The 16,564-nt window shown below is 40.0% G+C and overlaps 1 protein-coding gene across 6 annotated transcripts in view; it reads left to right on the forward strand.

The window, feature by feature from the left end:
* Positions 1-16,564, forward strand: part of cep112 (centrosomal protein 112) — a 92,254-nt gene that overhangs the window by 5,753 nt on the left and 69,937 nt on the right. For 3 of the 6 annotated variants that reach the window (XM_037978736.1, XM_037978737.1, XM_025007172.2), the window contains exons 5-11: positions 1,805-1,880; positions 3,229-3,306; positions 6,549-6,596; positions 6,710-6,775; positions 13,817-13,903; positions 15,876-15,975; positions 16,416-16,534. In XM_037978736.1, coding sequence (XP_037834664.1) covers positions 1,805-1,880; positions 3,229-3,306; positions 6,549-6,596; positions 6,710-6,775; positions 13,817-13,903; positions 15,876-15,975; positions 16,416-16,534 — 574 coding nt within the window. The remainder of the gene's footprint in view (positions 1-1,804; positions 1,881-3,228; positions 3,307-6,548; positions 6,597-6,709; positions 6,776-13,816; positions 13,904-15,875; positions 15,976-16,415; positions 16,535-16,564) is intronic. The other 3 variants (XM_037978739.1, XM_037978738.1, XM_037978740.1) reach the window with 3 other exon arrangements.

Raw genomic sequence — 16,564 nt, forward strand, 5'->3', positions numbered from 1 at the left:
GCATCCCAAGGTCAGACTGTTTCCCTGGGGGTGCTTGAGGCTCAGACCTGGACCCGTTGGCTCTGCACCTGGGGGTCAGGCTGGAGTTTGGATGTCAGGTTGCTTTAATCAGCCAAGCTGCAGCTTCTGAGGCTTTACATAGTGGTGTTCTCTTTGTGTGTGTGTGTCTTGTGTGTGTGTTTCTCTAGCCTGACTTGCCACTGCTTTGATCTGTGGGCCTCAGACTCCAGACACATCTGATTCAATTATCTTCATCCACCTGTTGACTTAGAGGCCCAAAATTGTGAAGTTTGCCTCTCCTGTCCAAGTTTCATATCATAGCTGTGTGTGTGTGTGTGTGTCCTGTGTGTGTACATGCAGAGAAAAATACAGCCTGCTGATCCCACAATACTTTAAGACTTTTATTTTAATTTTATAATAAGAAATATTTACAAGGCGATAATTAAATTAATTAATAAAACAGCGCATTAGTGCTTTGAAAGTACCTTTTTAGTTCAGTCTTGTACTAAAACACATCACATAGTGCTCTTTTTTTTCTTACACTTTATCATAGATTTGCAACATTAGCTGCAAAACCACAAAATTGGCAAGTATTATGATACAGACACTGTGAGGGAAAACATTAGATTGAGATAACCGCATTGGTTGAAAGATCTGTTACATTGATCCTGCCTATCCAAGAAAATGCCCATCAATCTTAAAGGGATAGTCTGGTCATTTTTAAGTGGCATTCTGTCAAATAGTAAGGAATAGTTAGCACCTCATCAGCTGTTATTCAGCCATAGGGAACTGAAACAGGCAAAAGCTAACAGCTAGCCAAACTGGACCTCATTTAATAACATTTTTAGGCTCAGAAATGTGACACTGGTATGCATGAATAACTACACAAAGAACCAAACTCCTCAGACATTATTGTATTCTAGGAAACAGGTTTTCTAGAAAATGATAAGTAAGTAAATGGTTAGATCATACACTTACACAGATGTGAGTACTCATTTGTTGTTAAGGGTTAAATTAAAAAAATAAATTAAATACCTATTTTAATCATTGATGTTAGATGATGGAATTATTTTAATAATGTTTTGTTTTGTTTCCAAGAGATGAGTCTTAGCAACAGGGATGCTAAAAAAGGAAAAACAAAGTGTACAGGAGGAAAAAAACACCTTAGGCTCTGTAAAAGAGCGTGAAACAGTGCCCTCTAGAATTTAATGTGATGTCTTTATATGTTGACAGTCATTTTTTTCCCCCTTCACTGTGGTTCCAAATTCTTGGCTTTTCTAACATTCATTCATTTAATCAGCACGAGCGGGCTGATGTCTCATTAGCCTGCGCTTAATGAGAGTTTTAGTTCAGTTATGCCCTTCAGAGCGTGTGGATGTGAGAGACGCTGTGAAAATAAGAAATAAAGGCTGTCTGGTCGCACATGTGCCAGTTACTATCAGAAATTTTCCTATAAAGTTTTTTTTTTTTTTTTTTTCATACCATGACAGACGTGATGAGAAGCAGTCGTGGCCGTGTGCGATTATGAACGAATGGTTCAAGTCACAGACTGGTTCTCCATGTGTTTGCGCACGGAAACAGAGTGCAGTATGGCAGAGACATTTATTGTTCAGATGGGATGAATTGCAGACCACAAACCATGCAACAGTTGCCAGATGTTGATTTGCGCAGCCGTCAAAGCAGGCCGCCGATGCGAGCGCATCCACATTGCAAAGAGGGAGGCGCGAGTGCAGCAGGGAAACATGCACTCATTTACTGTACGTTAAATTCTCGGACTTATGTTTGTGTCGTTTCTCTCTTCCAGGAGAAGGCTGTTTGTGGAGAATCACCCCATGTCCTCCAGTCAGCTCGAGCAGGCGCCCAGACAAGATGCCAGAATGGTTAGTTTATCACCACGCTGCCAGCTGCACCGCTGGACTTCATCAAGTGCAGTTATTAGATTTATTGATTATAAATAGAGTTTTAATTACGCATTAAAAGATTCACATTAAACCTTGTGGCGCCAGTTTAAATAACAGACAATGATTTGCTTTGTTTCTTTATATAGTTGGAGGAAATTCCAGGCTCTCAAAAGTTGGTGCATCAAGAAAAAAAACAAAACAAAACTGAGCTTTTGTTTGTGATCACAGTGCATTTGACCATGACTTCAAATCACTGTGCTTACAAGATACACCTGGCTCAGATTAAAGCAGGCTAACCTCAAAGTTCCTTCTTAATAAATCCTAAACTGACAGTTCAGAGCTTTTGGAGTGAGGATTTGTGGAAAGGTTAGGAACAGTTAATATCAGCGACTAGCTATAGCACTGACATGTCATGTGTATGACTGCTGACATTTGTGTTCAGAAACCCTTCAGTAAGTATCATATACAGTACTTTGAGTATCTGGTACCAAGCAGAAACTATGACATGCTGGTTTGAACAGTAAATCAGCTGCATACCCAGCATTGTTAAATACTGAAATAAAACATTTACTCTGTTTGTTTGAGGCTGAGGCCTTGGAACCGTAGCACCATTGTAATCAGAAGAGGCATTCAATCCAGAGCTTTTCCATTCATTTGTGTCAGTGCTGCTCCACTGAGGTTCCCCTCTTCTTCACATCTGAATCCTATTCAACATCATCTCTCCGTTTCCTATTGCTCTTTCTTAATTTTATCAGATATTTCCTCGGTTTCAACCTGCCTTGCCCAAATTTGACTGAGGTAACCTGTCCTTGTATCAACAAAACCCCTGGAAGTTTTTGTATCATTGAGCAAAAAAAAAAAAATCCAGAGCTCAGTTTTAGCAAAAGACTGGAGAAAACCCAAATGTCAGGCAGTCGGGCTGCACGTACCCCTCCTGTGGAATTTACTATGACGGAAATTATGTGGAACTGCTGAACATCTGGAGAGCTGTATGTTAGAAGGAGGAGAGTGACGAAGAAAAGGGTTGGAGTTGGGGAGATAACTGGGGAGTAGAGTGCTGTTGGTATGGGAGGAAAGCACACGATGGCGTATCTTTTGTCTGCTAACTTTTAAAGAAACCTTTTGTCGTTGCCAAGATGGGGATTACAGCACATCAGCAGACAGAAATAACCCTCATCAGTTTCTGCTCTTTGCTTTCTTGAGCCAAACAGCCAATCAAAATGTTGGCAGCATTCGTTTAAATTCCATCCTCTAATTTAAATCAAGCCTTCTTAACTTCTGTTACGTTCTTGCTCCCCCCACCCGCCCCTTCTTTTCACCTTCTCAGGTGCATGAAGCGTTAAAAGCAAATACGTCTTCTGATGACAATGACCTGAAGGTTCGTCTCAACAGCTGGAACCTGGGGGTGAGTCCAGGGGCACGTCTTGAGCTTCATGGTTACTTGCAGCTGTCAGCGTGCTGCACCTCACCGAGGAGACTGCGGTTCTGAACGGCTCACAAATTAACCCACATGAGCAGAGGTTACTCCGACTGAAAGCTTTGTGTTATTGCTGTAGGGGCAATAAAACTAAGTACCGGAACACATTAATGATAAAAATATTATACATGTAAATGGATGTCAGTTCATTAAGGTAGTATCTCACTGGGCTACAACTGTTGGAGACTAATTGGTGAACGGCATTTGCAAGAGGCTTTCCAAAATGTCTCCATGTTTGTGACATTTGCTTATAATTTGAACATGTTCGACAAATTTGCTTGACAGACTTTTTCTCAAAATGGTCAGTTGTCGCAGACGTCTCAAACTCCAGGTCTAAAGTCTAAAGTCCACGCCGATAATAAATATTATTTATTAAAACATTTACTGTTTTGTGGCCTTTATTCTGATTAATTTTTCTTACTAAAGTTTATTGATGTAGGCTGGCTAATGATATGTTTTATTATTTGTTTCAATCACAAAAATGGAAAAGACATGCAGATATGTTGCCTGGGACTAAATGCACACAGGTCGGCTTATAGTAGTTTTTTTTAGTTTTATTTATTCACGTTAGCGCTCACTATATATTCTTGTTGAGAATAGCTCGCTGGATTTAAAGTACCCTGAGACCATATCACTGATCTTAGTGGCCGATTGTGCTTTCAGCAGTAAATGATCGGTCTCCAGAGTACTGATTGAAGCCCCCTTAACCACAGCAGTGCAGTGATTCTGAGTTACTGCTTATACACTTCAGAACATATGATGAAAATACACTCTCTTACTCACGGCCTTTTGAAGTCTCCTCTTTCTGGTATTTTACTGCTATGGTAGTACGTGAGGGTTGTATAAACTGTGGAACTGAAGATGAGTGCACCTGTTTTATCTTCTCTGTCTGGAGTGCTCCAGGTCAGGGTTTGAAAAGCAACCTGCCCTCATGTCTTTTTATTTCTTATCTCCTTACCTGCATGACCCCAACTCTGTCTTTCCCTTTTATTTGCCCACTTCTGACTTTCTCCTACACCACTGGTATTTTTGCTGAACCCCCTCTGCTCTACTTCTCAAACTCTTTCTCAGTTTCCCCTCTGTTCTGTCTTTCTTCTCTGTCCGTGCTTCTACGACTCTCTCCCCTCTCTGCTCCCCTGTTCGCTTCCAGTGTTGGAGTAATCTGAGGAATCTATCAGCATACGTGAAGCTGTGCACCGCGCCGCTCTGCTCTCCTCTGTGTTGAAACGCCGATAAGAGGCATTGCTTGGCAACGCTCCCCCAAGCCTGCATCTTTCAAATCAACAGATGTTCCTTCGCACACAAACACACACGCACACATAAACCCTCCTCAAGTTTTATAGATGTGCTGCTTCAAAGTGCCCAGCTCCTGCGAAATTTCAGCACAGCCAAGCTTCACTCTAACTGGAACATCTTCTGCTTTCATTTCCATGTTTTGAAGCAGTCTATATTGGTTTGTCGTACGTTTCCCCTCTAACACAGAATGAAGGCAGCATGGTGGCTGTCCTGGAGACAGGATGACAGATTGTTTCAGATTCAAATAGAAGTTATTGCAAAAGACAAAACCTGATTCAACCTGTTTCAGTTTTTCGTTAGTGTGTGGTTGAATAATAAGCTGAATAATACAGCTGAGCAAAAATGTCTGTGTCCTGTCAAAAACACAAAAAGCAAGATTTCTGTTCAGCATTAAACCAAACTACTTGGCTTAAACGTCTGTGATTTATTGGATTCAATAGGCTGACAGCTTGCTCAGTACTAGCTCGAAATCAGGAAGCTGTTGGTGTGTGCGCGTTTGATTGCAGAGCCTGTTCCTTGTGATTGTTCCTTTTTCCGTATTCATCATCCAGCTCTCAGTTCCCACTGACCCAGGCCCCGGTGCCAGCAGTGAGGCTGGACAAACATGCGCTCAGAGGAGCGTGTGTATATGTGTGTGTGTGGGCACACAAAAAAGACTGCACGCACAGCCATACGTATGCATCAAGTCCAAGTTTAGTATCACCCTGTGCCAACATTACACCACAGCATTTAGTCTCCATGTCTTTGTTGCCCTGTGGGCAGTGCTCAATCAAACCTGATGACTGGGCTGTCTGTGGATATAAAAAGAAATCCCAGTCTAGTTCTCAGCCAGGGCACAAGTTTAGAAAAATATTGATTGTTTCATCACTTGGTAAATGTGGATTTTTACTTTTTTTTTTTTTTGCTAAACATAAAAACTGTTCATTACTCATTACTGCATGCATCCTAAAGCAGTTCTGCTGTTACCAAAAGTAGTTTTTCTCTGCGGATGTGCATATATTACAATAATTACTAAAACTCAAATATTTTATGTTAAAAGCTTACAGGACTTACGAAACGTCTTTACTTGTTTTTACCTTAGCATACAGGCCGAGCTACTTTTACCCATTTTTCCTGTCACTCTTTCACCCTGAAGCTGTAAATATTTTAGTCCTAAGCTCCTAAAATTTGCTCACATTCAGTTCATTCTGGATTAGTTTTGTGTTAATAGTACCTGTTCACAACATCACAACTCCTTTACTTTGAAAAGTTGTAATCTTGCTGCGATCTTTCAGCTCCACTGATCTTTCAGAGAAAAAGGCTCTCTGATGGAGTGAGTTTATGTGAAAGTAATGGGGTCATAAGCGAACGGCAGGTTGTCAACAGATATTTTTACAGTTTGTGTCACAGTTAGTGAGCTGCATTGATGTAATGCCGCTAAGTCACATGGACCGTGACCCGCTTATTTTCAGGCGGTTAAGCGGCTCGCTCTTTTCAGCCTCTCGTGTTTCATATTGTAATCAAAGAACATGCTGAGTCTGTGTTTTGGCGGGGATGTATTCACATTTGTTTCCATGTGACGGTAAACAGAGTGGGGATAGCTTACAGATTAGCAGTCCTTAGTGTTGACAAAAGGGACAGCAAAAAAGGGGCTGAGAGCGGAAGCAGGGCTGACCACACGCACAAAAGGCCTTGAAGTCGCACAACGATTCCGTCTCTCTAAACAGACATGAGTTGACGGAAGAGACTCCAGCCACAAAACTGGGCTTTGATGTGCTTTCCACATTGTATACAGCAAACTCAAGGCAAATAATAGATTCTGCAAAGTTTTAAGGCTTTGATAGGAAAGGAATAGGAAAAAGAGAGGTCTGAAGTTTTTCTGTTTACTCTTTCAGATTGAAAACCCCAGGTATTTGAGAGAGAAGCCCATTTCCTTATCCCCAGTAAGTTGTTATGGGCTCCTTTGTGGTTTATTTATTGTTACTTAGATAAAAGTGATGTCTTTGAGCTCCTCAATCCTCTCATCAGCTAATTTTTCTCTCCTTTGTCTCCATAGATTTTGACAACAAGCTTTGAGAGGAATTGCACCTTTGCCAGTGATCCTGACCCACAAAGCAAAGAGGTATGCAACTGAATGGGAGCTCTGGGGGAACTTAACAATACCAAAAAGCTTTTTAGTTTGATGAATCAGGCTTCCTAAACAACTTATATTTTTCCATATCCAAAGGCGGTGGTAGATGGTATTTATGAGACAGTTATGCATTCCAGTGAGCCTTAAATCCTCGCCTCTTTCTACTGAGTATGCTCAGCATTTGTGTGAAAACAAGTGTGGAACACAGACAGAAGACAAAGCTCCTCTGGCATTAGAAACCCCCACAGCCATTTACAAACATCCATGTACATGGATTGGATTGTTAAAATGGCTCAGGCTTCTTGGAAGACAAAAATAATACCAGCTTCTCCCCCTCCTCTCGTGTGTGGATTTAAGCAGAAAATCCTATCCTGAAAGCACACTTTGAAGTCCCCTCTGCCCCTCCCCTTCTCTCCCAAACCACCAGTCATTCCTTCTATCTCGCACCTTAAACGCAGTGTTAAATATAAAACTGAGCATGACTCCTCTGTAATTGTCATGGCTTTCATAGTCGCTACAGTCAGTTTGACAGCTTCACTGTGAAAAAGAGGAAGAAATATGAGGGGGTAAAAAAAAAAAAATACAAATTGCATCCTCAATGGGAATTGTCTGGTTTGTTGACCTCTCTGATGAAAGACAATCTTTGTACACATTTACCAAATCAGGCAAGATATCTGTCGGCTGATGTAACACAGTAACTCCAATACACACACACACACACACACACATTAAATCAACGACTTATGCTGTTTGATCGTATCTCAAGCTGACCAACTCACTGTAGGCTTTTGTCATGGGAATATACACTACTTTTAAAGCACATACCCTCTCTCAGTTGCATGCTTAGGTACACCTGTGCAGTCTGATGATATCCAGTAAGTTAGTCCTGCTATTGATTTGCCTCTATAGGCATTTAGTGATCTGTTTGGTAGTCAATACTTGAAGTCCAACACAATGTTGAGCCCTACTGAAGAGTACGAGCTAAAAAAAGTGTGATCATAAATTAAAAGAACACTGCGAAATCTGTGGTTGTATATTGTGGTATTAAGCTGTAATTTTCCAAGCAGCTATAAATTATTAACAGCAGTGCTAATATGCTTTTAGGAATGCCAAATGAAGCTGCTGTGAGAACAGCGTTGTCTGTCTGCTTTAGCCTACCAAAAAGAGTTTTATTTTGCATTGTTTGCTGTGTTCTTTTCTGCATTTATATCTTTCCTTCACTTTGGTTATCCCTTAACTTGTCAAGTGTAAAGTACGTCTTATACTTTTATTATTTCTGCAGTTGATTAACACTCACTAGCCCATGTTATACTTCTTTGTGCAAATTAATTCTGTACTTACTAACAAGTAAATGATTGTAAACATTCTATATTGTGCTGTATAAACTCGGTTAGATTAGAAACCATTGTGCCTAAATACAGCCTCAAAAAGCCTCAAGCTTGAATGTAATCAGAGTCTTACAGATAAAAGGTAAAGCAGATTTACATGATTCTTATCCATTTATTTTATATGCAACCTTTAAATCATATAATTTAATTTATTCTCCTAGTCTATTCAGGGTAGGTTAACCAAATAAAAACCAACAAAATGTGGAACAAGGAGCATGTTTATATGGGACAATGTCAGATGTGTTAAATGCTGAAAGGTTGTCAAAAATTGAACATCTAGCTTTAAAAAAACAAACAGGCTTGTTGTGGAAAAAAAAATTATCCAGGCTCAAATGGATAATCTGTCAAAGAGTAAAAGTTTATTACACTTGTCAACAAGGGAGCGCAAACACATTCTTCAACAGATTCTGAGTGCTCTCACTAACAGAATGTTTGTCTGTCTATTTATTGTATGCTGGAACTCCCCCTTTGCTTCCGAGCAGCTGCTTCATTTAAAAGTTTACATTTCTCTAGACACAACACCTGAGACAGAATCTGGTTCCAACCAGCCTGGTGGTGTCTGAGACATTGACCAACAACTCGGTGGTAAAGTTTTTTTTTTTCTTTAAGTCTACCTGAGTACTTAAAAACAAATAAACACATTCCCAAAGGTTATTTGAGTGCATCAAACATCATTAAATATTATATTTTATCATAACATTGCTCAATAGGCTATGCATGTCATAAGCTAAGCTTTTAATATTCCAAGTACAGAATTATATTCGACTTTAAATACTACATTCCCTATAAAACAATGATTTCAGTTGTATTTTTATAATACATCTTATTAATGTTCTGTACTTTTTGTCAACAGTGAGTCTAAGTTGTTTAAAATAATAGAGAATACTCACAGATATTATTCTGAAATGATTATTTAAATCACAACTTTCAGTTTTTCACATATTCAACTGAAGTTTTTAAAAACTTAGTCAGATTTTTGTTTTGTAGGCCCAGCATCTACAAAACAAAATACTATATATTTATATCATGAACGTGTACTATTTATTATTTATATTTGTTTGTCCTTAAAATACACAGGATTTCACTCAATGATTTTCACACTCTTGTACTTGACAGTCCACCTTATGATTCCTCTAACTGGATTTTGGACTTCTTGTCAGAAAGACAACAGTACCTGCTGGCAGTAAGACACTACTCTCCATCAAACTGTGCACAGGGACGCCTCAAGGATGTGTGTGGAGTCAATAATTTGCTTCCTAGGAGTTGATGGTGGACCTTAGAAACAGACTGATTGTCCCTCCTGCACATAACTGGCTTCCCTATGAATTAGGTTAGTAGCACAAAGTTTTTTTGGCCGTCTGCTGCATCACTCTATCCATCCCATCTTAGTACGGCAGCTGGAGTGTGTGGTGAGAACGACTGACTGAGTGAGTCAGTGGGAGACTCTGACCTAAAACACCTTCAGTGTGCATGAATCTCCAGTATTGTGGATACCATTCAGCAGGCGGTTATGGCTCCAAGGCATGCCTTGATGGAGAGCCTTCTAGTAGAACAGTTGAGACCAAGTCCATCCCCACTGAAACATGGCTGTTACATCTTGGTATGCAGGAAAGCAAAGTGACATCATATTTGTGCCAAATGTTATTAAGCTGATGGAAGCTTAACAAACATCCTAAGTTTCACATCAAGCTCATCCTCCCACTAATCTGACAACTGCATTAATAAAAGTACAAAGTGCATTTTTTTTTTTTCCAATGGTAAAATGAGTGACAGCTTGGAAACTTAACTGCAAGCTACGAGAGTCACTTATCCTACACAAACGTGCCTGCTTATGGGTGAGTTGTGCAGAATGTCTTGCAGGAGCAGCAAAGTCCTGCTAATCCTACAGCACACACTGAAAGTGCTTAGTGGTAGGAGGGCTGAGCTTTTATTTGAAAATTCAATTATATCGTGACTGATGAGTCAGTTTTAGCTCAACATAGGCCCACGGCTGGCGATTATAAAAGATAGTGTCAGAATGATTAAATCACGCAGCCTTTCTCTCAGAGTTTGTGTGTACGAGCCATCTTCAAGCATTTCCCTGGGTACCTGACCCGAGGGATAGTTGGCAGCAGTTGTGTAAATGAGTGTGTTTGTGCCAAGCAGTCACGGTCTAATGGCCGCAAGTCCGCAACTGGGGATCAGACCTCTTTGCTTCCTGATGCCATAATGATGCAGTCTCTCTAATCTAAGCATCCTCTGGGATGGAGCTTGAGCTCTGAGCCTGTGATTTAGAGGGCCATGGCCTGTCTTATCTGATCGCTTTTGAAAGCTAAAAAAGAGTAACCTTGTGAGTCTCAGTAGTTTTAAAGGGGACTAGTTCTGCAGTAGGCTTTCAAGATGGTGCTTCAGGCTGGGAGCCATAAGGGATTTGCAGTGTTTCATAATACTAAAGTTACTATTTCAAACATGTCTACCCAGTTCTCGATTCCTTTTTTCTATTTTTATATTAGAGAATTTGAATGCTAGTCTCTTTCTCTCTCTCTGTTCAAAAGGAACATTTGCCAAAAACTACGTGAATATATTTTTCTTTCCGCAGAGAATACATTTTAGTCAAAGTTTTTATCCAGCCTTTTTATCTGGACTTCTTGTTAGTGTAGAAATGGCATCTATCTGTTCCTCAGTAGATAACTCAGTGTTGCATGCTGGCTATCCTAGCGAATCTGTGTTTACTGAGGATGAAAGACGCACCAGGACACTGTACATCTCAAGGAAGAAGAAGGAAATGCACAAATGCGACCTTCTTTTGCAGAGCTCAAACGTTTAGCAGCGTATTTGTGAGTGTATCCTCCTGAGGAAAAAGGTCTTGACCCCCAAACTGGTTTTGAGAGCAGAAACGGCAACTGTTTTTGTCTTCTGCTCACATTCCCGCTCTCTTATATCCGCACCCCCCACCCCAACCACCACCCCCACCCACCCTCCATCCTTCCCTCCCCAGCTCTCATCCTCTCAAATGCGAGGTGTCAAAAAACATGGCATCTTACAGCGCTCGCTTCAACTCAGGAGCAGAGAAAAGGGGAAAAGCTGTACCACCCAGTCGGGCTGATTGAAGACATCTCAGAAGCCTTAGGTGTACGACATCCCTCCTCCTCCTCCCTTCACCGACGCCTTTATAAACAAGTTTCAAATACCACTGATCTAGTTTGACAAACTTTCTCCAAAGAGCATTTGAAGAGAGGATAAGAAAGTGACACCCCCACATGATTTATTATTTTTTTTCCTTTTTTTGTAGGCACCGGCAGAATCAGGTCTCTACTTACTCTTTTGCTTTTCAATCACTGCCATCTCTCTCTCTCCCCTTTTCTTCCCCTGTCTGTCTCTTGTTTCTTTTTTAAGTTTTCCTTTTTGACTCTGACAGGTCTCCCGTGGTCCCCTCAATTGCAGAAGAAATAGTGGTAAATCACGAAAAAAGACGGGGAAGAAAGGGCAGAATACTTAACAGAGCTTTGTCAAGGATACAGTCTGAGTGTAGCTTCAGTGCTGTAATGAGGAGAGGCATCCAGAAGGCAATTTATGCATTTTAGTTGGACTTTTATTTTTAACGGGGCTCAGAATGTGAGGGGAATTGCTCACTTCTGAACAACACTTAAGCTCTTAAGTTTTATTGATTCCACCATTTTAGTCCCAGAGCATGGCTATAGTTTTCTCCTGTAATCTTCACCACAGTGTTGATATCTTTATCGAACTGTGTCAATATTTATATGCTTAAACAATACTGCCTTGTGCCAAAAAATCAGTAAGTTTAGCTGGAAAAGCTGTCTTGCATATTTTGTGTATTTATTGTTAAGCACTAAAAAGCAATAAAAATGAGACATTTTCCTAAAGAAATGCACTTCGAGGAAACGGTCACATCGACATCGACACCAGCCGTGGTCAAAGCACCAGTTTAAGCCAAAAACAAACAAGCTTTTGTATCGGTGAAAAACATGACCTGGTCTTTGCTGTATTGCACCAATCCTCAGATTTTACTTTCTCTGACAACTCTTATCTTTGACATATTGCAATTGAAATATATTTTATTCAGATAAAACATTTGTTTTGCTTTGATATTTACCAAGAGGTCTAATGAGGTTTGCTGTGCCAAGTAATGTTTAGGGAATTTTTCTGCTTAATGGTTTTGATGACTAGAACAAGCAAGATCTAGCCTCAGGATGTTGTTAACCACTGACTTGCTCACACACACACACGTCCAAAGGAAGAACATTGTCACTCTGCTGCAGGTTTGATTAACACACCAGAACAAATACTGACTGAACTTAAGTAGCGACTTCAAAGCAAACAACCATTTTTTTCCCTTCCTGTCAAAGGTTTTCTGTGTGTCCCCATGTGTTGTGTGTTTGTGGGGGGAAACATCTTCTAAGCAAACTAATTAGAGACAGCAGCTTTGAAGAAAAAAGGAAAAATAAAATTTCCAGAGATCAAATGAAAACATGGAAGTGATGGAAGGTGACAAAAATGCCTATAGCAGGGGTTAGGCCATGAAAAATGTCCGCCAAAAAAACCCCAATACAGTCTTGACTCAATTATTCTCACAATCAGCTAAACATATGGCAGAAACGAAAAAGGTCAGTGAAGTCGTGCAATGGGAGCTCTGTTGGTGTGCAAATCTTTTATCAGTTTTGCCTTATGTTCTGTTTTTGATCCTGTGGATTTCGGATGTGATTGGTTTCCTGTTTTTTTTTTTTTTTTTAACAATCAGCTAAACAGAACAAAATCCAAACATCCCTGTCACACTTTTGCATCTTTGCCTGGCGCACCTGTTGTGTATTGAGATATGTGGCGGTAAGAAAATAACATGACATCGCCTCTTTACGTATCTGATACTCTGACATATGTTGTGTGATCTCTAGCTGTGCCAGGTTGTCACACAATGTTGTCACGTTATGTTTCTTAAACTTACTGCTCCACAGAAACCCAAGGCAAACACTCACAAGTATGATGGGGGTAAAAGCACCACCCACAATGCAGAAACATTCTTCATTGATTCTCTTTTTTTATAGATTTTATGTAGCCTTTTTGGTCAGACTTAAAAACCCAAAACACAGAAGGGATGATTTTTACTCACAAAGATGTATTTCGCTAAAAGACTCGAACACCCACCTTACCTAAATTATTATCGCCTACCATCATGGAAAGGAAACTGTCATAATTGCTTGTATCTGTCTAAACTAGTGGACAGAAGGAACCCTTTTTTTTTACATGTGCTATTTTCTGATGGAAGAAAAGTTTTTTGATTTTTGGTCTTTCAAACCAGTCGTTTTCTTTTAATATACAATATTTCAGACTAGTTTTATGGGGCAGCCAATACTGGATAATTCTACTCATTCAGCTCCTTTATACGATTATAAATAAATCTGGTTAAATGTCTTTTTAACTGTTCATGTGCTTGAATGAAAGCTGGTTCACACTAATTATTTTTTCCTTTAGCAAATTTAAGTAAACTCTGTTATTGTGTCATTGAGAGAAAAATAGTTTAACAAACCGTGTTGACAGCTAGCAGATCATTTTACTCAGAAACACCATGTATGGAGTCTGAAGCAGAATGACAAATAAGTGCAAGTGTTGCTAATGTTGTGTGTGACACGTGCTTTTTGTGCGCTCTCAGACTGAGATGAAGATCAAAGTGTTGGAGGCGAAGCACCAGGAGGAGAAACTGAGAATGCAGCAGCGACATGATGCAGATGTTGAAAAGGCAAGAATGAAAATAACAAGAAAACAGTGCAGCTGTATAATTTAACCATTGCTGTTGTGTTGTTGCAAACCTTCAGTTTTTGAATTTAAAGTGTCTGGAAATGCTTGGTTGAGACATTAGTTTGTCTGATGAATGATGAATAATAGAAAATACTTAAAACCCTGATCAGTATTTGCATTTCTTCAGACTCCTCAGCTAGACTCACAGATCTTCAAAACTCATGAAGTCTGTTTAGCCCACAGCTCCTGCTATTCATTTTGATGCCCTTTGGTAAGAAGAAAAGTAATAGAATGTTTCTTTTGACTTCTTTTCAAAGCTGCTTGTCAGCTGGTGAAAGCAGCCGTGAAGCCGGTTTATTTCACATTAGGTGCCCATCAGCTGGGCTGCAGATCAGCCACCTGGAATCCGTCACATCCTCGCTTTGACGTTCCTTTGCTGCCACAGAAGCTCTCCATAAAACAGAAAGAAATGGTCTCTCCACTTTAAGATGCTCATTGTGTCTTTGTGTTTGACAAGAGGCGGGATGGCAGCTCGCTTTCTTTCTGCTTTCACTCAGATTGCGAGTTATGTCCAGTTTAATTCTCTGTGAATTTCTTTCTTTTTTGTTTCAATATTCACTTATATAGCTTTATAAATGATTGGATTTAAAGATACACTTTGATTTGCTTTATGGTAAATAGACAGTGTAGGTTTATTTTTAATTTGTTTGCTCTTGAATAATGTGTAAGCTGGAAAAAAGGATACTGATAATTTTTGATGGGCTGGAAACTAAGAAGCTAATAAGAGAACAGGCTACAGGGTTGTTTGCTAATAACTGAATTAGTTTGTTAATTTCCCTGTCTGCGTATACCTATATGCCATAATGTTATGGCATATAGGTATACTTTTCTTGTTAATGAAGTATTTATTTATGTTTTGTTTTTGTAGTAGTTCACTTTTTTTTTTTTTTTTCATTCACTGGTTTAAAGCTTTGGCTATTCAAGCTGGTCTCCCACTGCATTAGGATGTCTTATAAAGATCTAAATGACGCACCCTAAAAGCTGCCATACCCCACCGTCTAGTCCACTCTCCGTGGACCTAACACTGTGACATCACCATCTCTAGCAAACCCTAAAAAGACAAGGCTCTTTAGGGTGATGAAATGGGAGGTGGAAAAAAATGGGTTATCCCTAAATATTTTGTGAACTTTGCTCCAGGCGCGCAATCGTCCTTTCATCTCCCTCATCCTTTTCACACAGATGATGACAGGCTGGGCTAATAGGTGGCTTCATAGGGGTCTATGAACAAACAACAGCTCTGTTTTCTTCTGTCATTTCAGTCAGAAAATCAGAGCAACCCACCGTGTGTTGTTGGAATACACTAGTTTATACTGTGCTGTTCAATGCATGCTTAAAAGAAAAGATAATTGTTCTGTTGTGTTCAAAACTGTAGTTGCTTCAGAACTTTGACCATCTGAGCAGAAGTTGTGGCCAGTCACACAATATATACAGTATGTGTTACATATATTATTCAACTGAGAACAAGTGCTACGAGAGTGGTAGGCTGTGCTTCCCTTCCTGGAGCTGCATCTCTCCACCGCCTAATTTAACTAATTACGCCCAGATGGCAGCAGCAAGCAGATGCATTTACTTCATCACCTCAGCACAGGTGGTTCACTCAGCTGCCATTTTCCTCCGTTTGCCTGCAGTCTCCTAAGGAATAGCATATGCATAAGAAGGAGGAGGTTTTCTCAGGTCATGCAGGAATTTTCTGCACAGATGTCCTCGTAGATAACATCTTTAAGTCGACTAATATTAAGAAAAAACACCCTGTTTATTAAAGCTAATTGGGTTAAATTTATCTTCCAGATTTATCTAATCAAACTCATCCATTGATGACTTTTGGTTTGCTGAAGCATAATGAAAGTCAAAAAGTCTTGAATCATAAAAATGACAACGAAACAGTCAAATACTTTCTTTTCTACGTACTTTAGATACTGGACCGAAAAAATTGTGAAATCGAAGAGATGAAGAGCTCGTACCGGGCCAAGCAGAAAGAATCGGAGGAGATGATCCGAAAGCTGGAAAGGAAAGGTGAGAGTTGATTGTGGGGTTCACTGGAAGGGGTGTTTATAGAAGTGTCTCTGAACACTCAGAGGAAAAAGCCCAGGAAGATACAATTCAGTGAGAGGCTGCTGGTGTAGACTGATGTTCTCAAGCTGTGCTGCTCAGTCAGAAGTTTAATCACATAATTTGAGACTTTTGTTTTTAATACAGCCTTTTTGTAAATTTTTACCCCATTTGTCGGCTCCTCCTCTCTAACGTCAGTTTTTATCTAACTCCAAAAGCACTTCATAGAAAAACATAAATTTGGTTGCAAAACTTGCCGTTTTGAAGAAGAAAATCTGTTTCGACACTCATTTACAGGCAGCTCGTCAATGCACACAAGCACACGTCTCTGCGTATCCATGTGTTTATACCCCGAGGCAAGACCCGGCTGCTTTCTAAGTGTTTGTGTCTTTACTCTCCCACAGTTCAAAGTTTGCTGCGGGAATCCCAGGTCATCTGCGAGAGCAAAGACAAGCAGATAGCGGAGCTGAAGAAGATGTCGGATCAGAGCGCCGACTCTTTAAGAAACGAGTGGGAGAAGAAGGTGTGATACTTTAAAGCCCAACATTGTTTC

The sequence above is a fragment of the Kryptolebias marmoratus genome, linkage group LG12 (assembly GCF_001649575.2).
Source record: "Kryptolebias marmoratus isolate JLee-2015 linkage group LG12, ASM164957v2, whole genome shotgun sequence".
NCBI classification, from domain to species: Eukaryota; Metazoa; Chordata; class Actinopteri; order Cyprinodontiformes; family Rivulidae; genus Kryptolebias; species Kryptolebias marmoratus.